This window comes from Melopsittacus undulatus, chromosome Z (assembly GCF_012275295.1).
Source record: "Melopsittacus undulatus isolate bMelUnd1 chromosome Z, bMelUnd1.mat.Z, whole genome shotgun sequence".
Classification (NCBI taxonomy): Eukaryota; Metazoa; Chordata; class Aves; order Psittaciformes; family Psittaculidae; genus Melopsittacus; species Melopsittacus undulatus.
In genome coordinates, this window is record NC_047557.1 from 11805122 (window position 1) to 11830038 (window position 24917).

The following is a 24917-nucleotide window of genomic DNA, read 5'->3' on the forward strand; positions in this document are numbered from 1 at the left end:
CATTAAGAACCTTAGCAGTCTCCAAATGAAGGGTAGCCAGTTCTCCTGATAGCTTCCAGAGGGAGCCTACATTGTCCCTAGTCTGTCTTTTATTCTCTACGTACCTATAGGTATGTATGGGTTTAGCTGTAGCAATTTTTTCTTCTTCTTAGCAGCTGGTGCAGCACTGTGGTTTGATTTTCAGCTTGAGAACAAAGCTAATAACACCTATGTTTTTAGTTGTTGCTAAGTAATGTTTACTCTGACTAAGGACTTTGTGAGTCTCATACTCTGCCAGTGAGGAGGGGAGGCCGGGAGGAAGCAGAAACAGGACACCTGACCCAGGCTAGCTGAAGAGGTATTCCAAACCACAGCACATCATGCCCGGGGAGGTAACTGGGAGTGACTGGGAAGGGCTTGCTCTCTTCTGGGTCAGGCTTGTTTTGGCAGGTGGTATCATATTCAATTACCTTGTTATTTCTCTTATCATTATTATTATAGGTGGTAGCAGCAGTGGTTTGTGTTATACCTTAGTTACTCTTCTCATCTCAACCCCTGGGAGTTATATTCTTTCAATTCTCCTCCCCATCCCTCCAGGCGTGGGGGGGGGGGGGGGGAGGGAGAAGGAAAGAAAAAGGCTGGGGGGGGTGAGAGAGAGACTGTGTGGCTGACTGTGTTTAAACCATGACAGTATTCCACACACTTCTGAAGTCACAGTGGCATATACCATATCAAAACCCAAAGAGAAGCACTGATAACAGTGTAAGGAAAAACTTTAGAAACAAATGATGAAATTCTTAAGAAGTTAAAACCAAAAATACCTGTCTTTACTGCCATCTTTTTTGTCATCTCCCTCTTTGTTCTTGCTTTTTTCATGATCAGTCATGTTGTCAGAAACAAGTTTCAAAGCACGCTCAGTAATAGAAACAATTTTCTGGACTGCCTGAAGTTCCTCTTCTGTTGGATATATAGCGGCATGTTTGGTCATCACATAGCGGTCATCAGAGGAGTCAGGGCGGCGAAGAGGCTAAAGAGATCAAAAAGCATGTTTCTGAAATCTGGGTATACTTATAAGTTCACAACCAATAAATGACCAAAAAAGCAATCATGGCTAAAGAACAAAGTATTCAAACCTTAAATCACTGAAATGTAACAAAACAAAAACTGGTGTCTTTAACATTTTTCACTGGTCACAATCAATCACTGCTGAAAAAAAACATGTAATAAATTTAACAACCCCATGATCAAAAGTATCTCCCAAACACAAATATCTATTTTCTGTTTATCAACTGGGAAATACTTGCATATTGCTGCAGAATAAAGTATCCATGATAGCATAATTCAAATAGGAAGGGACCTCAGGAGGTCCTCACCTCCTCTGCAACCAGGGTTAGCTACAAAACCACATCATGTTGCTCAGGGGTTCATCCAGTTGGCTCTTGAAAACTGCCAGAGATAGAGGCTGCACAGTGTTCATGTGGACAAAAAAATACTATTTCCTGTATTCAATCTGAGCCTCTTTTGTGTCAGCTTAAGCCAGTTGCATCTCACCCTCTCATGACTGTAAAGAGCCTGGCCCCATTGTCTTTGTAAGGCACAGATATTAGAAGGCTATTATGTTCCTGTGAAGTTCTCTCTTCTTCAGGCTGAAGAAGCAGAAGCCCAGATCCCTCAGTCTCTTCTCACAGGGCACACACTCCAGACCTCTGACCATACTGGTAGTCTCATACTTTTTTTGTACTGGAAAGCCCCAGACTGAATGTAGCATTGCAGACTGGGTCTAACATAAGCTGACTTCCCTTCATCTACTGATTATGCTCCTGTTAATAAATTCCAGGATGTTGTTGGCCTTCACTGCCACCAGGGCACACTGTTGACCCACGTTCAGCTTGCTACCTGCCAAGGTCCTGAGACCCCTTTCAGCATGGCTGGTATCCAGTTTGTCACTCCCCAGCCTGTTGCTACTCCCAAGCCTGTTACCAGCACACGAGGTTATTCCTTCCCAAGTGCAGTATTAGACATTTGTCCTTGCAGAACTCTGTATATGCTCCTGTTAGTCTATTCCTTCAGTCTGCCTTGGTCCCTCTGGTTGGTAGCTCTTCCTCCAAAGGTACAAACTATTCTCTCCACCCCAAAATGATTCAGTTTCATGTCAGCTCCAAATGTTGTAAGCATGCACTCACTCCATCACCTTTCAGTCACTGTGCTAATGAGACAAAGCCCAGGATAAAACCCATGTACTACTGCACTTGTTACTGACCTCCAGTTAGAGTATGACACACTACTAGCCCTTATCCTCTGAGATTGAGAATCTAACCACTTTTTATCCACACATTTGTCCACAATTAGATTAATAATACAGTATAATGCAATTAAATAAAAGTAGTACACAAATCCAGAGTGACTTGTTATTTCAGAAGAAACAGTATTTGTCTTGAAGGCATCCTTTTGTCATTTCAGTGGACTTATTTTGGAAGACAAGTCCACCTATGCAGTTTCATTAGCACGTAATTTTTTCTTCACTTTTCCAAATCCTCTGTTAAGAAACAATGGAGACAATGGAAGTAGCACTGAATAATTTATAGCTCCTAACTATGCTTCATCGTAAGTATGATTTTGTTTTTTTCTTCAAGTTAAGAAACTCACAGCTGGTCCTTGGGGCTGCGGAGGCATTCCTGGCCTAACTCCCAGCAGGCCTAGAGGTCCAGGAGGACCATGAGGATATCCTCCATCTGGTATTCTGCGACGGTCATCCCAGTGGTGCTGCTCTTCCTCCATTCTCCTCCAGTACATGTCCTCTTCATATCTCCTGAAGTATATCAATCAAAGTATTCTCTTTACACAGCAGTTATTACTTGCAGCCATTCTAAATAAATTCTTGTAGGTCCTCACTAACTCATTTCTAAATCATAAGCAAATACCACAGAACTCTAGAGACTTAACTAAAATGAATGGTTATTTTGGAAGTGAGTCTGAATTTACAGCAAAATAATTCTAGTAAGTCTGCATTCCTCTGAGAGGCTGAATGCTAAAACAAAAACACCAGAGGTATAATAGAAACTTAATTTCAGACAGTACAGAGTTCCCAAAACAAGTATTCAAGAAACGTTAACTACAGAAGCAGGGTTAGTTTTAGATAATGATTGCAGCTTTGTCTTGTTCACTGATAAAAGAGAATGCATTACCTCATTTCCATCCTCCAGCGTTCTTCCTCTTCTCGCCTTCGCCAGTATTCTTCTTTCTGCATCTGTTTCCTCATTTTCTCTTCTTGAATTTTTCTTGCTCGAATACTGGGTTTAACTTCTACTTGCAAGTCTGGGTTTACTTTTTTCTAGTTCAGAGAAAATAATGAATTAAATATTGTTTTTTTCTCTTTTTAAGGTTACAGAGTTCTTCTGACATACTTAGCACACACTACTGGTCTACAGTAAAATCAAGTGGAGTAAAATGCAGTTATGGAACTGCTTCCAGTAATATAAAGTAAGGAAATATCTACATATTAGAAACAGCGTAAGTTCCCTCTTCACTTATGTGAGAACAAAGCAACTTAAGACTTAAATGTTGTGAAATACTAAATAATTTGCTGTTCATTCTGTAGCAACATGAAAAAGCATTTCATCTTAACTAAGGTAGGCTTCCTGATGCCCTGCTCCTCAAGGGTTCCTCATACAGGGGCATAACCATGAGTTACTGAACAAAATTTTCTGGCAGTTCTTTTTTGTCTTTCATCTCTTTCACGATTACACAGATTATATCTCCTCTGATCACAGTAGATTCTTCAAATACAATCTTACAATAATCAACACGCACACCATATGTCAGTACAGAGGTACCATTCATGACTAAAAAATCTGCAACACTTGTGACTCCACAAGAGGTTTATGTGGTTTATCTTGCCAAAACCACTGAACGCTACTATTTTACACTACTTGATATTCATGGTAAATAACAAAGGACCTACTTTTGCTTGCACAGGTTGTACTGTATTTTAGTGTTGCAAAGGTTAGCTGAAAGTAATGTTCAAAATATTAAAAAAAAATACACAAAAATACAGCTTCACAGTCTGCATTATTTCTTTAAAGGCTATACTTGCTAAGAAATATATTCCTGTATCTTTTTTAATATGCTGCTTATTCAAGAGTACCTAATTTGGTCAATTATTTAAATGTAAGAAGTTGCTGTCAGTCAGCTGTCATGAACTGCAACAGAAGCATCAGCACTTCTACTAACCTTATACTGAAGTCTGTGTCGCCGCCCTTTTAAGTGCATCTCCTTGGCATTAGGATCATTAAAACTGCACTCACAAAGTTTACAGTGAAAGCGGATTACCTTTCCTTCATCATTTCTTACCTGGAAAATAAAGTTATAACACATTTGGAATGTGCTATTTGGGATATTTGCTTAAAAAAAAACCAAATAAAGCCACACCAAAAATCCCCCACAACGAAGTTGATGTAAAAATTAACCTAATTCACTGACACTAGATTCAGCCTACATGCTAAAAAATTCACATGGTAACTGAAAGAATGCAAAATAGAACTTTCAATTGACAGACATGCCTTTTTGTTTGGTAATGAAGAACAAAGTTCTTCCAACCCACAGAGTACATATCTTTAAACTGAAGCCTGAACATGCTCAGCTGAATAATAACAAACCTGCAAATCATGAAAAATTTAAATCAGACTTTGCTTGCCTATCTCATGTCACTCATATGAATGCCCCACTGAGCATAAAAGAAGCACACACGATACAAATATGCAAACATATGCACAAACCTTTGCATGTTCAATGCCTTGTCATTCTCATCCTCAAGGAGAACCCAGTGAATCAATCAGCCTCACCTAGATCCCTAAGGTGATGGAGCAGCTAAGGCTGGAAATCATTTCCAGGCATAATAAGGGCAAAACAAGTTATCAGGAATAGCCTGCATGGCTTCACCAAGGGGAAGTCATGCTTGACCAACTTGATAAATTTCTGTGATGAAAAGACAGCCTGGTAGATAAGGAGAGAGCCAGTTGATGTTGCCCACCTGAACTTAAGTAAGCTGTTCAACACAGCTTCATCATAATACCCTCATACACAAATAGTTGATCTATGGGCTGGATAAGCATATAGAGAGGTGGACTGAAAACTGGCTCAATTGTGATAAGTAGAACGAAGCCTAGTTGAAGGCTAGAAACCAGCAGTACACCCCAGGGATCACCATTACATCCATGCCTGTTTAACATCATTAATGATCTGGGCGATGGGGCAGTGTGTACCCCCTGCAAGTTTCCCCATGACACAGATATTGGAAGACTGGCCCATGTACCAGGGGGTTGCACTGTCATCCAGAAAACTGAGATCTTGATGGTCTGGAGCAGTGAGCTGACAGAAACCTCACGAAGTTCAACAAGGGGAAGTGCAAAGTTCTGTACCCAGGGAAGAACAACCCCCTGCACCACTCTATGCTAGAGGCCACCCTGCTGAAAAACAGCTTGGCTGAAACCCTGGGGGTCCTGGTGGACACCCAAGTTAAATGTGAGTCAAGTTCAATGTGTCCTTGCAGCAAACAAGGTGAATGTTATCCTGGGCTGCGGTAGGCATGGTATTGCCAGAGGCTGGAAGCAGGTGATCCTTCCTCCCTAACTCAGTCCTGGTGAGGCCACTCCTGGAGCCCTGTGTCCAGCCTTGGCTGCCAGTACGGGAGAGACATGGACGTACTGGAGAGAGTCCAACAAAGGGCCCACAAAGATGATGAAGGGACTGCAGCATCTCTGTTCTGAGGAAAGGCTGGGAGAGCTGGGACTGTCTTGCCTACAGAAGAGCAGGTTGAGGCAGGATCTTAATTTAAGTTTAGAAATGTGTAAAGACAGGGTGCGAAGAGGACAGAGCCAGGCTCTTTTCAGTGGTGCCTAGTGACAGGATCAGAGGCTGTGGGTACAAAGTGAAACACCGAACATTTCCTCCAAAACATTTTTTTACTATGAGGGTGACTGAGCCCTGGCACAGGTTGCCTGGGGAAGCTGTGGAATCTCCATCCATGGAGATACTCAAAAGCTGCCTGGACTTGGTCCTGGGCAATGGCTCAAGCTGGTCCCACTTGAGCAGAAAGACTTGGTGAGACAACATCCAGAGGTTCCTTCCAACCTCAACCACTCTGTGATTCTGGTTGAAGTTGAACAAATTTTCACTAATATAGTTAAAAATATGACACGCTTTCATTTCAATACCTCCTCCACATAGTCATGGCCCACTGGCTGGACATCACTTTGCAAGGCAGCAAGAGTTGTGGGAGTCACTGGTTCAGCTGATGTCTCTGGTTTTGCTTCCTGTGTTTGTACTGTAGCAGGAGGAGTTGTTTTAACAGTTTCAGTTGATTTCATCTCTTCCAGTTTGCTTCCTGTTGTCTGAAGCTTATTGCCACCTACAAATCAAAAAAGTTAAATCGTTAACTTTCATAAAATGAGAATATGATTACACATAATGTGCAAACTTTATCTGCAAATATCAATGTAATGGCCAAAGCATTATCAGTCATTGAAAATTAATTGAAACTTAAACATATTTTAAATACAATTAAACATTAAAAAAAATAAGTTTAACAAAATTCAAGTTACTTAGACATTTCACTTCTCATTTTAGCAAGAAAAACTTCTGCTTTATATAATTTACACTTTTATTATATAACTATATATACTATATATATTGTATACATATTATATATATTTTTTTCATGCTGAATGGACTAAATGGGAACAACTCAGCAAATATATTTTAATAATACCCTTTTTGTCATCGTATTTTTTTACCCATTTACAAAAGACTAAAAAGCACTTTCAAATCTTAAAATACCTGTACTAACAAATGTAATATACTCAGTGCTGCAACTGCATAGGTCTTTCCTTGAAGAGCAGGATAGCTTATTGTGGAATTGCTGGTTCTCAACTCTTAACATCTGTCATGCTCATTTCAAAATGAAACTTCAAAAAAATTTCCACTGTTAAGTTTCCACTGTTACAAGGATGTTTCAGTTGCCCAATTGTCAACTGCCAGCCTCCCCCAGGTTGCCTTAACAGCCCAGGCTATAAACTGAAACCAAGAGCAACTGGACTATGAACCAGCAGCAGCCACAATGTAAGAAACCAAAGGTGGAAGGCTTCTTACGAAGGTGCGAAAAGCCTCTGAGAGAGGTCCAGTGGAGACAACCGGGTAGAAAACACCATAAAATTTAAAGCACAGTCTTTATATAAATTCTTATATTCACCAGTAATTCTCTTAAACACAGAGTTACTCAAGTATAAAGTTAACTGAATACGTTTGTATTTACTGCATTAAGTCTTATAAACAAATATAGAATAGGTTAGGTTTCAAAATAAAGACTGACTTCTGTACTTGCCAACAAAGTTTATTTTCGGTGTAGATATTTTCTTTACAGGTATATTAGCAGGAGTTGAAGATGTTTTGCTGCTGGATGCAGTATTAAGTGGTGTGTTTGTCGTGGGAGTAAGAATTTTCACTGCAGAGGATGCAACAGAGGAGTTCACAGTACTGCTGCTGGTTGCTATATTTGAAGCAGAGGCAGTTGGTTTAGAAGCAGATGTAGATGTTGAAGAAGTAGCTTGTGTAACCACATTTGGTTCAGTTGAAGGAATGGGCTTGCCAAGTTTTGTGTGCAACTTCACTACCTGTAAAAATGAAGAAAAAAATCTTAATATGAACCCTCTGGAACAACTATAAAAAGTTATGTAACACAAACATCAATGTAACTAAAAAGATCAATTAACTAAAAGTTAGTTACTGCTTCTTTACAAAAAGTGATCTTGGCAATCATACAAACACAAAAAAATCCCCTCACACGTAAAAGCTCTTGTCATCTGTAACAAGAAAGTAGTTAACAGTTACCTCACATTGCTCACTTCCATTAGAAATTCAGACATTTACTCCTAAAGCTGTGCAGATGAGAACAGAATGCCAATAAACTCAGAAGCCAGTGCAACTCCAGGAAACATTTTGCTCCAACTGTTTCAATGTGATTGTTTTGTTGCCTGGTTGCTTTTACTCTCCCTCCAACAGTGGAGTGGGTGCATAGGAATATTTCACTTTCAAGTAATATTTGTAAATAAAGATATATTAATACAGATTTAACAACACTGTCTCCCTTGATTGCTGTACTTCAAGACTATTCATATTTAAAGAATTTCCAGGTTGCCTAGCAAAACCAAACAGAATCCATAGGCAATGGCTTTCTTTTTTTAAAAACCACAACAAAAAAAGGCACATCTGCAGATAGTTAAGGAGTATGCAAGAGGTGTACTTCAGAGCTCTTTAGTATCTCATAGAAAGTAAAGTATATGCTTATTCTTAGAAGCAACAAGCAGAGGCCTTTCCACAACATCCCTGAAAGAGAGTAATACTGCTTTTTTGGTGACAGCTTATCACCTGAAAAAGCAAATTATGTAGTCCATAAGAACAAACCATGCAAAATCAATATTAAAGACCTGGTTCTGAAAATAGCAGTTAAAAAAAAAAAAAAAAGGAAATCTTTCAAATACGCCTTTAAAGCAAACACAGGTACACAGTCATGATATGTGTACAACTGTATACATAAACTTCTTTTTGGGGTTTTACCACAGAAATAAAGTACTTTGAGATTTCACTTTACATTGATGACCACCTAAATTAGCAGTAGTTAGCAACTATCTATGAGGCAACGAAAGCCATATCCAAATATATAATATATATAATATACTCCATATACCTATAGAGTTGTTGGACACAACCCAAAAATACAATGGCTCAACTTATTAGGGGAAGAAACACTAAGCAAGTCTATTTAAATACAATCTGTGCTCTTGTGGGAAATGTGTTTCAAATCTACAGTGAGATTTATGTATTTTAATATGTACAATTAGTGATGCCACTTTGTACAGTCTTCTAAGGTGCAAAATATTCAGCTACAAAGCCTGAATAGTAATATTGTATTTATTACTAATATTAATCTCTCCAGAGTTATGAGGAAAACCCATACACTGACACTACATTTACTATTGTATAGCTAAATTTAAAACACAGGTTACAGGCATTTGCAGAGCAGCCCACAGTCTTTATTCCACAATGCCCACCTAACTGTACCTAAACAATAGGGAAAACATGCTTATCAAAGGTCTTCCAATTTCCTTATACTACAGGACATTGTTCTTCACTCCCAAATACCAATTTTCTTTGCAAGAAAATATCAAGAAGTGATATATTCCTGTCCCTTAGCACTGACTCAGTTTACAGTGTTTCAAAGTGCACTGAAAGCTTTACAGCACCAGACCATTACGACAAATACCAAGAAAAGTCTTGAAAAGAATCAGGAGGCACAAACATGCAACTGCATGTCCTCATTGACCCTTTTCCCCATCTTGCTCTACACCTTCTTCCTACAATTTACATACCCTAAGACACCCTCTTCTCATTGATGCCCCCTCTTATATGGTAGCATTTGTCCCCCATTCTTCCTACAAGGCCCTTCCAACAGTAAGCTTAAAGATTAGTTTGAAATAAAAAGCAGAACTAAATTTAAACAAAGTAATTCTATGGGTTTTGCATATTGTCTTTTTCTGAGGAAAAATACTATGTGAAGAAAAACACAAATGACTTGTATAATAAGAACAAGAGAAATATCTTACTTTCTGATGCTTGGCTCCACGGATATGGGCAGCATAAGCATCTGCCCCTGTACAAGACACATCACAAAGTTCACAGCGTAACTGATTCTGAGTTCCACGAGCAGAAGTGCTGCTGTTACTGGTGTTCTGGGAAGCTTTTAATGCTGCTTCTTTCTTTTTGTGTTTCTGGCCTTCCAAGTGTTCTTTATAAGTCTGTTTAAACAATACACACACAATAAGCTGTCTTTGTACTGCTTGTTCATCATTCATGTGAATACATGTAATACAGAACATGGCATAAAACACATGCTTTGTATAACAAGTATTTCCTACACTGAGCATTTCTTCCATATGACATGCTCCAAGGCATTAGCAGGACACATCTAAGACCAATATATTGTCTTCTCCACTGCCAGGATTCCATTAGGTAATACAATATGGGCTTTTCTCCTCTGATGTCTCACTTCCTCAATCAAATACTGGTCAACAGATATTACTGTTGAAAACCAGATATGATCAGAGAACTGCAGCTTCCTGCACTGCATTCAACTTCTTCGATTTGAATTTTCCTTGAACAAGAGCACAATGATCAAGAGAAGTAAAAAAATCAATTTAAAAGAAGGCAGTGCATAAATAAAGCTGCGCTGAAAATGAAATGCAGAAGTTGGTATTTGTTCATACACAACAGTTGTCCTGGATTGCTCTCTGGCAATCTAGAGAGCAGGCAGGGTGGGAAGTATTGACAAGTTTACTGAAAGACTAAGAACTGTTCAGCTAGGCACAAACATATACACTCTGTGTGAACTGGAGTTCTGGAGAACTGTATCTACTTCCTACATACTTGAATAAACTTGCAGGCTTACCATTCACAAAATTAATGTAATTCCATAGTTTAAAAAAAATATTCTTTAACAAGTTTGCTATGCTAAAAAAGCGAATCAAATTTGACGTTTAGAATACTTCTGAAGTCCAAAGCACAGCTGAAGCTTCTCTGTAGAAGCTCAGGGGATGTATGTCTTCTCATAGGAATTCTTTCTACAATAGCTCACATTTTCATTTAATTATTCCTTTGACAGAAGTATAGAATCAGGTCTTTAAAAGTTAACACATATTCTTAAAAGGGTCAGTTTCTTAGCTGAAGAAATTATGACTAAACTTTATAGCAGAATATTACATAATAAAGGTACCTGTGGTCCAGCACAGCTGATCTTACAAACATCACAGTAGTGGATCTGGGGTGGTTTGGGAGGTTGTTTTGGTTTCATTTGCTTATTTTGGAATGGTGCCTTTTTAGTGAAGGTGGTCCCTGTCCAAGCAGCTGTTGCAGCTGCAGCAGCAGCGGCTGCTGCTGCTTGTTTCTGTTGCTGCTGCTGTTGCTGGTAATAGGACGATGCAGCTGAATACACTGCAGCTTCGTAGCCAGAGTAAGAAGTACCTCAAAGATCAAAATGAAATAATGTTACATCACTGTACACCATTTATCAGTTACATAATACACTAATATCAAAACATGTTGCATAATAGAGTTGGAAGGTAGGGGACAGGACATAAATGACTTATTGAGATCTTCTTAGGCAGTCTGAATTTTTCTTGATGTTTCAAATTACACAAATATACAGCTAGCAATTGCATCAGGAATGTACTTGATTCTAGACACATCTTTGCAGACAAAGCATCCCTAAAGAATATGCGAAATTTCTGGTATTTCTGGTAAGACCAAGTACGCTGTAAAAAATTTATCAAAGGCTAACTGAAATAAGCAGTCTTCCAGAAACAGATTTGCTATTCAAGTTTCCAAATGTCAAGGAAGAGAAACACTATGTACAGGAAGGGTAAAAAAAAAAAAGAAGACAGAATGGATAAGTGCTATTCCATTCTATTTCACTGATTTAAGCTTATTTAGTGCAGAAAAGCTGTTTGCCTGCTAAAACCTGGTTATAGAGTCCTTGATTTGTAGTACCAAAGTTGATTAAATCAAGGAAACTGGGATTCCATGCCTTTAAGCCAATTTCCCCATAAACTTTCTACACCTACTGGTTCAACTATTTTAATCCTCTGATCAGGCTCTGCCTCAAGGAAGCCTTAAAATTCCTTTTTAAACAGAAAAACAAAAAGTTCAAGACAGCTGTAAAATGCCAGCTGATTTAACATCTGCTTTAAACTTAACATCTTTTAATCTTTAACTACTTTTTGGATTTCTCATGTTTGAAGGAAAGTGTTTTTTTCAGCACTTATTCTCTTCCCATTTTGTGTTAACCCAAATTTACATTGGACTGCTCCTCCCTTTCTCTGTAACTGCTATTTGATTCCAGTATGCTCCCTTTCAATTTCCTTGGGTAGTATTTGTGTGGTTGCGTTTCTGTATTTTTTCTATCCCCCATTTTTTCTTCTAAAAGCTTACAGTACGTCACAGTACACCATGCACACAGCAATGCAAACACTTTGTATATTCTCGCTTTGTATATACATGTAACACAACAGGCACATAAAAACATCAAACTTCTTTTGCAGCAAAATATTTTGCCATTCTAGTGATATAACTAGTTGATACTTCTCAGTAGATTATGATGTAATGAAACATCAACTGATAATATCCTGAGTACTCAAAAGCAGCAACTGCAAAGATCCCAGCAACATAATATGCAAAATTCTTACCAGAGTAAGTAACTGCTGTTGTACTGTATGTCGCACTTTGAGTATAGGATGGAACCACTGTAGCTGCAGCTGCTACTGGCTGCACAGTAGATGATACTGGATATATAGAAAACGTAGTTGTTGCTGGACTTGGGGTTGCAGGTTTTATAGCTGTCACTTGCCGTGTTTGCTGGGCTTGGGTATACTGAGTTGCCCCTTGGCTATATCCTGCTTTCGGAGCTAATTAGGATAGAAAATAAAAATGTGCAAACATTGCCATGTTTTAGTTGAATGAAATGCAAACCATACTAAGTGAAACTTAACTATATGCTGGGGAATAAAAGTGTAACAAGCGGTTTTTGTTTTGGTGCTTTTGTTTTGTTTGGTTTTGGGGTTTTGTGTTGTGACTTGTTTGTTGGGTTTTTTTTGGTTCTAGGTTTGCTTTATTGGTGTGGGTTTTTGTTTTGTTTTTTTTTAGTCAAAGTTATGCATGTCTCACACATGTATACCATGTATTACACAGCTGTTTAATCAGTGTCACAGCTCACACTAAGTAAGCATCAGATGTATTAACTGTGCTGCCATGTTTTCATTCAAAGGTTTTACTAGAGTACACAAACCCAAACACACCTAAACTTTTCTATTATTTCTACAATAAAGTAAATAGGATTTATGCTTTGCAGCAATCATGACAGAACTACATATAGCAATCATAAAGAACTACATACATTAAGTAACTAAAGAATTAAAACTGAGTCTTTCTAATCAAATTATCGTTTGAGCTCACAATGAACTATATGAACCTATTGCAGTACGGTTTCTAGAAACATCAACAAAAAGTTTGCCTACAAGTGTATTTTGAGTGTGCTTATTAACAGTCTAAACCTGAGAGATAGTTACTTATGGCAACATCACAATAATGTTCAAAGTCTAAGTGCAGCAGATTTTTCTACTCATTGACAGCAATTACATGACAAAACAAAACAAAAATACCCCAACATATCTGGATAATATGAAATACTAAGAAAACTATTTTCAGCTATTAAAGTAGCACACAGACTGTGGAATGACAGCAGTCTGAATAATGCCACCCACCTGTCTGGTAGTACGACTCAGCTACTGAAGGCTGTGGCTGGGCAGCAGCAGCCACAGCCGCCGCAGTTGCTGTTGGTTGCTGGTAGTATTGCTTGCTGTCGTAAGCTACAGCTGGTGCAGTAGACCGAACATACGAATAGGAATCCTAAAAAATCAAAAAAAGGAAAATTAGCACATTTCTCCTTGAAGTATATGCCTGGAGTACTAAAAGCCATTAGCAGAGTCAAAGAAACAACATATTTTCTTCTTGTCCATTAGAGTTAAAAATATGTGCAGATATCATACATACGAATAAACACATTAACGAAATAAGATTTATGTTTACAGATACTTCAAGCCTCAAAACAACCCTGATGGTCTTTTTCAGACTTAATACAGGAATTAACCTTATGCTATGAGGTAAATGGTCGCACTAAAAGAGTTTTGGTCTCTCCCAGATGAAGACAGGCAAACACCTAGGGTTGTTCAACCTAGGAGAAGGCTCCAGGGAGACTTTAGAGCAGCCTTCCAGAACCTAAAGGGGCCTACAGGAAATATGGAGAGAAACTTTTTACAAGGGTCTGTAAGGATAAAACAAGGGGGAATGGCTTTAAACTCAAAGAGGGGAGATTTAGATTAGATATCAGGATTAAATTCTTCCCTGTGACGGTGGTGAGACACTGGCACAGGTTGCCCAAAGAAGCTGTGGCTGCCGCATCCCCAGCAGTGTTCAAGGCCAGGTTGGATGGAGCTTAGAGCAACCTGGTCTAGTGGAAAGTGTCCCCGTCTCTGGCACGAGGGGTTAGAACTACACGACCTTTAAGGTCCCTTTCAACCCCAACTGTTCTATGATTCTATTAAACCTCTTTCTCTACCAAATTATTTGTAATTATGAGTATACATACTACTGGAAAGCCTCTTGAGTTACAATTCATTGCCATATGTAGCAAACCATAAAAGCTATATGAAAGAATTGAGAACATGCAGCAATAGTTTAGTCTTCTTAAACAAACCGAAATACAAATTAGAATCTAGGTAATGCCTTAAGTTTAGGATTATAAAGCTAAAATTAGTACAAGAGACATACTGTTTTAACAACCAAGATGAACAAATGTTTCCCTTTTATAGAAGCCTGTAGCCACAAGAAGTTAGGCAGTGATCTCACAAAAGGTACCCCAAAACTACCGAAAGTGTAGTTCCTCTTCCAGGGCAATCTTTTATTCTTGTATGTTTGGTACTAGCACTCATGTGGCATGCACAAGTCTGACAAGAGAAATACTTCTACCTACACTAAAAATTTTTATTGGACCAGTTTTTATATCTACATCAGTTCCATGACCTAGTTTACTGCATGCCACTTGAACATTTAAAATAGCTGAAACAAAACTATTGTATCATTTTCCATAAGTGGTGGAAAACTACTCTTTTCAGCAGCAGTTTCAGAAAATCACTTGGAGGTAAACATCAAATAATTGCTGATTGTGTGAATGTCTAAATCTTAGCTCCTGGAGTGCTGTTGCTGATATTCCTTTATATGGGCCATATGAGATCGCATTCATTCCACCTTCTATCAGTTTTTGCTACAAAGTAATTTGAGTCATACTTAAACTGTGATTCACAGAGTAAAAACCCCAGAAATATCATCCCATCATTACTTATTTCATTATTACTTATCCAAACAGGCCTCATCCTTTTAATGTATCATTACAACAGAAGTAACTCTTTTGGAACCCACCTGGTAATTCTGCGTAGTGACAGGAGGTGGTGGTGGTGGAGCTTCTTGTTGCCTCTGCGTGTAACCATAATCTGTAGCTGTGTGCGCTGTAGGATAGCCCCCATACGCAGCAGCTGTTGCAGCAGCTGCAACAGCTACAGGAGCAGGCCTGGCCACTGCAACTGTGGCTGCTGCTGGAGCATAGGCTGCAGTAACAGTGTGTGCAGCAACTGGTGCCTGGTGGACAGTGTAGCTAGCAACTGTAGTTGGATGGGAGTAGGCTACACCCGAAGCTGGCTGCTGGCTATATGGGAAAAAGACAGTAAGTAAATAATTAGATTAATGCAGCACACAAAACACATTTCAAAATCCAAGATTTTATTAATAGTTGTCTGTTCTAAAACCAGACCTGAAGTAACTACTACGCATACCCTTGAATGGCTGTTACTACCTCTTTTCCACCCCCACTAAAAAGTTGTTACCATTTGAAGTTTCTGTGGATGCATGTTATGTCACATAGGTGATGACTTTCTTAGCAAGGGGAGGGCGTTTGTTTTGGGGGGTTTTTCCAAGTGGTGGAATACACGTCTTTAATTCAAAGTAATACAGAAGTCTTAAACTGTTATCTTTTAATAAATGACAAGTTTTTAGATGTAGTTCTTCAATAAAACTGGCCTGCCTGTCAAATTAAGAAAAACACTACTTTTCTGTAAGACCTCATTACTAACCTGCACTTGCATGTTTTTCAATAAAGCATATTAAAGTAATGAGATTTTAAAGCTGATATAAACTTATTTCCTCCTATTTTGCTGAGCTCCTTATTCCACTAATCTTCCTTGCTGTTCATCTCTCCACCTACCCTAGCATCCTCTAACCTTCTCTCTCACCTAAAGATGGCAAGAACCATATGCATCATTTCAGATGAAGTTTCAGCTGTGCTACACTAAAAGTCCAGTCCCAGTGTTTTCAAACAGTCTAGTTTTCTCAGAGCAATTTTTTGTAAAGTTATCTGTGTACTGACAGTATTTTCCTTGCGTAAAATATGACATGCCGTACTAATACACTAAGTATGACTGAGAATGCCACTGGAATTGTTTCTATCTAATAACAGAAATCTCTTCTACTAACCACCTGTACCAGTTCCTTCTCCACAATTTTTTTACTAATCTCTACCTGAAGTAATAATTTTCTGTGCTGCACCACATCAAGTATTTTTGCTTAGTCCCAATAAATAAGACTCCAACAGATTTAGGCACATAATCTAGTTATTAGAGCAACAATGAAATAGAGTATGTCAGCTGAGCTAAGGTAACAAACCACAGGCATGGTCTTCACCGCAACAAAGAAAGCAATTCAGTTTAGCTTAATCCCCTAATACAGTGGGGAAATGTTGAAACAAATTAATCTGCATGTTCTATGGGCTACATACAAACAAACAGGTACTGCAGGGCAGCAAACAGGGGAAGCTAACTCACTGATCTGGTAACTTAAGAGTTACAAAGATCTCCCTGCCCAATTCTACACCACAAAATCTATTCAGCTACAGTACAGATTTTTTAAAAGTCTGTAATTCTAGGTAGATACTGGAAAATTCCAGCCTTAACACTTGTATTTAGTCAAGCTGTGTTAAAACTTCAGCAAGAAACTGTCCACACCCTGAGAACAAGCTCTCAAAACAGAATTTGTTAGCCACCACGACTCCGAATTAGTTATTAAAACAACTACAACAATTTCATGTATCTGTTGGTAACTTTTCTTCCCCTTGTGAACACCCAGAATATTCAAGCAGCAATTGAAACCTTTCCCGAACTGCACAAAGATTTTCAACAAGAACAATGTAGCAGTGGTTTTGATACAGAAAAAGAAACATGGACTTCCAAGGTAAAAAAACAAGCTAGCAGCACAACCTAAAATTACTAAATCAGAAGCTGGCTAGGAAGCAAAAATTACTAATAAACAGCAATTAATGAAGTACTGGTGTCCACTTAACAACCAGTTCCAAAATCACACAGATTTGTCTAACTTATATAGCCATAAAATGTAGGTTTGGAAATGGGCAACATTCTTACAGAACTTACAACTACTAGATCACATACAGCAGAACCCTCACTTGCTGGTTACTTTTATATAGCAACACTGCTAGGTCTGGATTTCCTGTGATGTACCAGCCCAAGAATGACCAATAGACCAATTAAGAAATCAATACTGAATTATCTTCTGTAGAACACTTGGTTTATGATCTTTTCCATTTCCAGCTATGGGCTATTTCTAGTAAAAATGTAGAGGCTTTTTCTGCAAAAAACGTAAACTGAAAGCAGAAAGCTTTATTTTTTGCACATTATCAAGAAAATAAAACACTGGGATATAATGCCATCTATTTTGCCAAGTAATAATTTAGGATGAGTTAAGATTGTAAGATATTTTAGCTTTCATTTTAAGTTATCTGTGGAGCAAGTCATGCATTAAGAAAATCAGTAAGTTATCTGTAGCAATTATTGTCAGAGAAATACAACATATTTTCATCTAAGATAGCACATAAAATGTGCAGAGGAAGCACATATAAGGTTCCCTCTTAAGTCTTGTTTTTCATCACATGATTGATTTAAAACCAAAAGTGAATTATAACTCATGTTCACATAGCAGAATAAAAACAAAAACAACCCTAGCACATCTCTGTACTAACAACTGTCGTGGTTTAAGCCCAGACAGCAACTCAGAACCATGCAGCTGCTCACTCACTTTTCCCCCTTTTCCCTCTCCCCCACTCCAGGCAGGATGGGGAGGAAAATCAAAAAAGTGTAGACCCACAGGCTGAGATAAGAACAGTCCAAAAACTGAAGTATAATATAAAACTACTACTATTAATAAGGGAAATAACAAGGTGAGAACTTAAAATAGAAAGGGGAAAAAACCCACCAATAAACACAAGGGATGCACAATCCAATTGCTCACCAGCCATCAACCAAAACCCAGCCCAACCTGAGCGGCGATCTGGGTGATTCCTCCCAGTTTATATACTGGGCATGATGAGCTATGGTATGGAATACCTCTTTGGCTAGTGTGGGTTACGGGTCCTGTGTCTGCTCCCTCCTGGATTCTTGTGTCCCTCCTTACCAGCAGATGAAAAGAGACTGAAAAGTCCTTGGAGAGAGTAAACATTATTGAGCAACAACTAAAACATCCATGTGTTATCTGAGCTGAACGCAGCCCTGCACCAGCTACTAGGAAGAAGGAAAAAAACTTACTGCTGAATTCAAGAGAAGAACCAAAGACAGACATTAATGCTGCTATTCCAGCTCTTTTTAGGGTGCTGAGCACTAAAACCTCTCCTCCTAGAGGCTAAGAACATCTTAAATTTTTTAGTTTTGTGAAGAGTGCTATTTTGATATAAAATCAGGACCAAAATTTAGTCCCTCCTAAAGTAATTTTTAAGACATTAATATCTTGAACCAACCCCCCTACAATAATTAAGACTTACTTCTTGAATTTTCAAGAAATCACGAAAGTAAATTCTAACTTTAAAGTAAAATACTAAATCTAAAATTTAAAATACTAAACAAAAGTACTAATTTACTAGAGTAAATTCTAACTCTAAAGAACACTTATACATTTTAGCATTAAGAAAATCATACCTGTTGAGATCTAACTGTAAAATTTCTCAAGTTTTTGTAGATTATTCTATTAGTAGCACACTGGTTTAAGCCCAGTGGGCAATGAAGTACCATGTAGTCACTTGCTCACCCCCCAGCCACCCTCCAGTGGGATGGGGAGGAGAATCCAAAAAAGTGGAAAAACCCATGGGTTGAGACAGGAACAGTTAAATAATTGAAATAATAACAATAGTAAGGAAAATAAATAGAGAAAAGAAGAAATAAGCCACATCCCCCAAGGGGAAAAAGAAAAGTGACAATACAATTGTTCACCTTTTTCTGATCGATGCGTCGCTCATCCCCTTCCAGCCAATCTCCCCCAGTTTATACACTAGGCATGATGTGCTGTGGTATGAAATACCCCTTTACTAGCTGAGGAGTCAGGAGTCCTGTCTCTGGGCCCACCCAGCTTCTTGTGACCCTCCTCACTGGCAGAGCATGAGACTGAAAAGTCCTTGATCATGGTAAGTGCTATTGGGCAACAACTAGAACACCGGTGTGTTATCAGCATTATTCCCAGATTAAAACCAAAACACAGCACTGCACCAGCTACTTGGAAGAAAAATAACTCCATTCCAGAAGAAACCAGGACATGGCAGAATAGCAAAACATACAGTTTTGCAGTTTTTCTTTCAGGCATATGAAGATTGAAACAAGTATAACCTAACTGTACAAAAACTGAAAGAAGCACTAATCTGCTGCTTCTTCAGACCCTAACCTAGGAAGAGGCATTACTGAGTGACTGGTCAGATGAAGTTACAGCTGTTAATGTAACATGGGCAAAGTAAAAACAAAATAGTAACAAGGAAAACCAAAGAAGAACAAGAGAGTTTTTTGCCTCCTAAACATACTCCACAATGAACAGCATAAAATGGTGGAAAGAAATATCATGCTACATGAAGTGGTATTTTAGAAGTTACTTCTGTTTTTCTAAAGCCTGTCACTCAACTACAGGCATTAAATTTCTATGAAAACTAAGTACATCTTTCTAGATCTTTAATGAAAATTATTTCCTACTACTACAGTTTTGTGAACAGAACATAGTAATGCAATTCACTAAGAATCCAGAGAGGCTTGACAGCATGCAAATGTGCAAGCCCTTCTTGAATTCTATTAAATTTCAGCAGCTCCTAGTAATGTATTCTATGGTTTAACTACACAAGGCCTAAAAAAGACAGTTCTTTATAACAGTTTTCAGTTTTCCTTCCTCTTCCTAGTTTTTAAGAACATCCTTGTGTTGCTCCATTACAAACAAAAAATACCATTTACTATTAGACAGCTGAACCATATAGTACTAATAATTCACCACAATGATGAAAATCCTCATGGTTTTCATATACTGTTATTGCTTTGTTAATCTTCATATTTAATCTCACAGCCTGATTTAAATCCAATCAAATTCTGCAATCTTTTCCTTACTGTACTTCATATCATACATTATGTCTCATGTATGAGACATATATATGCTCTGTACCTAGCTCCCTTCACTCAGTTACACACAATAGACAGTTCATTGCCTATACTGCTTTTTTTATTATCAAGACATTGATTTTACTCAAGTCTAAGACAATAGCCATGTTCACAATGGTAACATGCAAGACAAAAAGAACTGAGCTTGAGATGTTTTGTCCAAAAAAGTACCAACCACCAAGATTTTCCCTGTAAAAATCACAGAATCAAGGAATAGCTGAGGTTGGAAAGAACCTCTGAAGGTCATCCTGGTGTCCAGTTCCACTCAAGAAGGGCCACCTACCTGACAGCAGCCAGTCACCAAGGACCGTGTCCAGGCAGCTTTTGAAAATCTCCATGGATGGAGATTCCACAACTTCCCCAGACAACCTGTGCTGGGCTCAATCACCTTCATAGTAAAAAAGTGTTTTGGAGGAAATGTCCTGTATTTCAGCCTATTGCCTCTGATCCTGTCACTAGGCACCACTGAAAAGAGCCTGGCTCTGTCCTCTTCGCACCCTGTCTTTACGCATTTCTAAACATTAAGATCCTGCCTCAACCTGCTCTTCTGTAGGCAAGACAGTCCCAGCTCTCCCAGCCTTTCCTCAGAACAGAGATGCTGCAGTCCCTTCATCATCTTTGTGGGCCCTTTGTTGGACTCTCTCCAGTATGTCCATGTACCTCCCGTACTAGGAGCCCAAAACTGGACATAGGGCTTCAGGAGTGGCCTCACCAGGACTGAGTTAGGGAGGAAGTGCTTCCAGCCTCTGGCAATACCATGCCTACCGCAGCCCAGGATAACATTCACTTTCTTTGCTGCAAGGACACATTACTGGCCCACATTCAAGATTCCCAGGGTGTTTCCAGCCAAGCTGCTTTCCAGTGAGGTTGCCCCCACCATAAAGTGGTGCAGGGGGTTGCTCTTCCCTGGGTACAGAACTTTGCACTTTCCCTTCTTGAACTTTGCACTTCCCCTTGTTGAACTTCGTGAGGTTTCTGTCAGCTCACTGCTCCAGACCATCAAGATCTCAGTTTTCTAGATGACAGTGCAACCCTCTGGTACATGGGCCAGTCATCCCAGATTTGTGTCATGGGGAAAGTTGCAGGGGGTACACACTGCCCCGTCACCCAGATCATTAATGAAGATGCTAAACAGAAAAAAATGCTGAAATTTGCAAATTCTCTACAAAAGTAAAGAAACTTCACTCGTATAGAAAATTGCACTCAATTCTTAAAACGTTCTGTATTTCCTGCCTTGACCTACTATTTCACCTTTCTAGTACCAATAATGCAACCATACTTTACCCATTACTGCATTTATTAGTAGACAAAATTTTACACATAATTTAATACCCCAGAGTTAAGGCCTACAACCATCAATCCACTTTGAGGCTACAACTATACAAAGGATGCAGCTATGCCATTACAGAGAAGCTCTCCCAAGTGCTGAGCTCTTGAGCCATGAACCTGCAGCAAATTTCAGCTAGTTGGCTGACTTCCCTCCTAAAAATGACAAAGGCTCCTCTAATTAGTGAAGCACCTTTCCTCCCCGGTTACCACCATGTTCTCTGATTCCACATCATTAGTCAGCTGCAATACTGGCACACAACCCAGAGTTTGTTAACAAACCGAGAGCCCCTTATTGCCTTTCTAATGCTGGCATACCTCCTTTGAGAGTGAGACCTCAATGACTGGAAAGTAAGTCTATCAAAATCATTTTATAAACAGCAGTAGCTTACTGGAGGCTTCCTGTGTACATTAAGTAAGCTAGAAAAGCACACTGAGGACAGCACTTAAGACTAACATTGGTTGAACAAAAGGGAATTTGTACCATGCAGCTCTACTGTACTCAGTGAACTCTCTTACTAGAAACACATATCCATTAAGATGTGACACAACTCAAGGTAGCATGGGCATAATATTTACTGTGGGGGAAAAAAAAGGGAATTGATGTTTTTATACAATGATATAGGTACCTTCATCCTATGATAAAACTGTAAGTACTTTCATTCTCCCTGCATTTTAGAATGGGGTGCATATAACACAGTCCTGTAAGATGAAGAAATGTTTCTGTTAACATAAGTTTAAGTCTAGTAGCACACTTCAGAAAAAGTGTTGAGTCCTGCTCCATATTGTCTTTATTTTTCTGTTGTCCACCAGCACAAGTCTGAATATGTTTAGTGATACTTTAAGCTTGTGCAAGTAGGCTTGGGTGAATTACATTTCTAGTGCCTCTGAAAGACTGAACACTTTTGAAACCAGTATCTAGCTGTAAGAAGAGGTAAGAGGGGCAGATGCTGAAGATGAAACTGAAGCTAATCAGGAGTACTATCAAACGTGAGAAGAAATACTCCACCCCCAAACAATTCTCAATAGCCAACTTGTCCATCCGCAGCATTTCACCTTCCTTTGCCGCTCTGCACCAGCCTTGAATATCCTGTAACGTCATGCACTGCACCTGAATTGCAAACCAGCTGTAACTGTGAGAGTTCACTTTCCTACGGCTGCTTAGAAGACTGCATCTTAATCTAAACTCACAGGCACTGTGGTCTGTTCTGGACATGAACTGCTAGAACTGCCTTTATCTGAGAAGGCTTGCCACATTTAGTAATATTCACACTACCTGAAGGCAGGTCGAAGTTAACAAATCATTCCTAACTACCCAAGAATCTCCCATCTGTCTGTCTCCTGTCTTAGTGGAGCAGGGGCACAGTATGACTTTCACATAGATGAAACTCAGACACTTAAAAAGATTCCTTATATTCTTCACAGAAACTAAAATCTTAACACAAGGTTAATTAAACGAGATTACCATATTTGCACACTTCTTTGTCCAAACATTTCTCAATGCCCCTATCTGCTCATCAGCATGCCCACATTTCAACCAGCCAGATTTTGAATAAAAGCATAACTATGCCTCCCTCCACCACTGATTCAAGAACACTAATATTTTTTACATATGAAAGACCAGCCAATATTGTCTGCTTCAAACTGAACAGACACACAGTGGTTCAGGCAACATATAGAGCATGCACACACACAGAGAAAACAGGACTAGTATCACCAAATTCCACATTTATTTCAGGCTCTAAACAGATGGATTAACACAGTTTCTTGAATGAGTAACAGATAATCTGCATTGTATGGAAGTTTATAACCTGAGGCCCTAAAACCACCACTAGCAGAAAGCACATATTGTAAAGGTACTGCAATATTCAGAGAAATTTCCTGTACTGGTATTTGCATTATTTAATGCTTCTCTCGTTAAGTCATCATGTTATTACCGGGTAGTGCACACAAAGAATTCTGAATGAATGGGGCAGCAGGAAATTTTATGTGGTGACAACACTGAAATGAACAAGAATGCTTCTAATCCATTACTTACAGGCTTAAAGAACACTTAGCTCTTCTGCTGCATCTGATTAACTATGAAACAAGATTCTAAATGTGTTTTACAAAAAAATAGTATTTATGAACTAATAAATACAGGTATCTACCCCCTTTTTTATCTAGTCAATGCAGGGAACTATACTGCTTACACTATTACAACGAGTATGTGTATCAACTGCTGCACACACTTTTTCCAAATCTAACACCAATCTGGCCTTTCTAATGGCCTCAAATATCAGTATTTGACATTAAGACTATATTCCTTGGACAAATTTTAATTTATCCTTCATATGAAGGAAAATATTTAAATGATCCACCATGGCCACACATAATCACAGGAAGACACAGTGATTCCTATGCCAATAATAACTTCACCTTTTCAGTTAAAGAAGCTATTTCCTTGAACCCAATAGCTGCAATACATTGTCCCTTTCCTACTATTAAAGCTAATGATAATATTGTCATTTTGAGAAACTGTAATTCCAGCAGGGTTTATACTGGGCTCCAACAAGTCTAGAACTAAATTCAGAAAACCTTTAGCACAAGCACCTTTCAAGTATCACTTAATATAGCAGATCTTCTTTGAGTCCTCTGAGTAGGAAAACCATGACTGTGGGAACAGTGATTTCCCATGTGTAGACACTGAAATTCTAAGGGACCAACTGTCTCAAATGAATGTTCCCAAGTCCACAGGGACTGACTGGATTCAACCCAGAGCACTGCAGGAACTAGTAGATTCTATAACAGGATGTCTCTCAACCCTCTACCAAAGATTTTAGGAGTCTGAGGAGGTCCCTGCTGACTGGAAGCCCTATAAGAAGGATGTGAAGGGAGACCCAGGAAGCTACAGACCTGCTAGTATCAGCTCAGTTCCTTAAAAAATTATGGAGAAATTAATACTGGGTGCTGTTGAAGACATTTAAAGAACAAGACAATCACTTGGCACAGTGATAGTTAACAAAGGGAAAGCAAGTCCTGTTTAAATAATTAGATATCCATTTATGATCAAGTCATCTGCTTAGTACATGAAGGAAAGGCAGTGAATGTACCCCTGAGGAGGACTTGGGGGTACTGGTTCAACAAAGCAAAGTGCTGGGTCCTGCACTTGGGTCACAACCATGCAATGCTCCAGGCTGGGGGAAGAGTAGCTGTAAAGCTGCTTGGCAGAAAAGGACCTGGGGGTGCTGACTGAGGGAGCTGAACATGAGCCACCTGGTGCCCAAGCAGCCAAGAAGGCCAACAGCATCCTGACCTGTATCAGCAATAGTGTGGCAGCAAGGCCAGGGCAGTGATCATCTCCCTGCACTGGTGAGGCTGCAGCTCGAATCCTGTGCTCAGTTCTGGGCCCCTCAGTACAAGAGAGACATTGAGGTGCTGGAGCAGGGTCAGAAA

General features: G+C 39.0%; 1 protein-coding gene across 3 annotated transcripts in view; it reads right to left on the reverse strand.

Moving 5' to 3' along the window:
• Positions 1-24917, reverse strand: part of ZFR (zinc finger RNA binding protein) — a 46574-nt gene that overhangs the window by 14787 nt on the left and 6870 nt on the right. For 2 of the 3 annotated variants that reach the window (XR_004080959.2, XM_031051538.2), the window contains exons 3-13: positions 15058-15340; positions 13344-13488; positions 12270-12488; positions 10802-11049; positions 9636-9827; positions 7346-7646; positions 6192-6385; positions 4210-4329; positions 3165-3310; positions 2626-2788; positions 801-1006 (exon numbers count right to left, since the gene is read on the reverse strand). Coding sequence is in view for 2 of the 3 variants with exons in the window: in XM_031051538.2 (XP_030907398.1) it covers positions 801-1006; positions 2626-2788; positions 3165-3310; positions 4210-4329; positions 6192-6385; positions 7346-7646; positions 9636-9827; positions 10802-11049; positions 12270-12488; positions 13344-13488; positions 15058-15340 (2217 nt within the window). In the remaining variant the exon portion in view is untranslated. The remainder of the gene's footprint in view (positions 1-800; positions 1007-2625; positions 2789-3164; positions 3311-4209; positions 4330-6191; positions 6386-7345; positions 7647-9635; positions 9828-10801; positions 11050-12269; positions 12489-13343; positions 13489-15057; positions 15341-24917) is intronic. The other variant, XM_005152005.4, reaches the window with a different exon arrangement.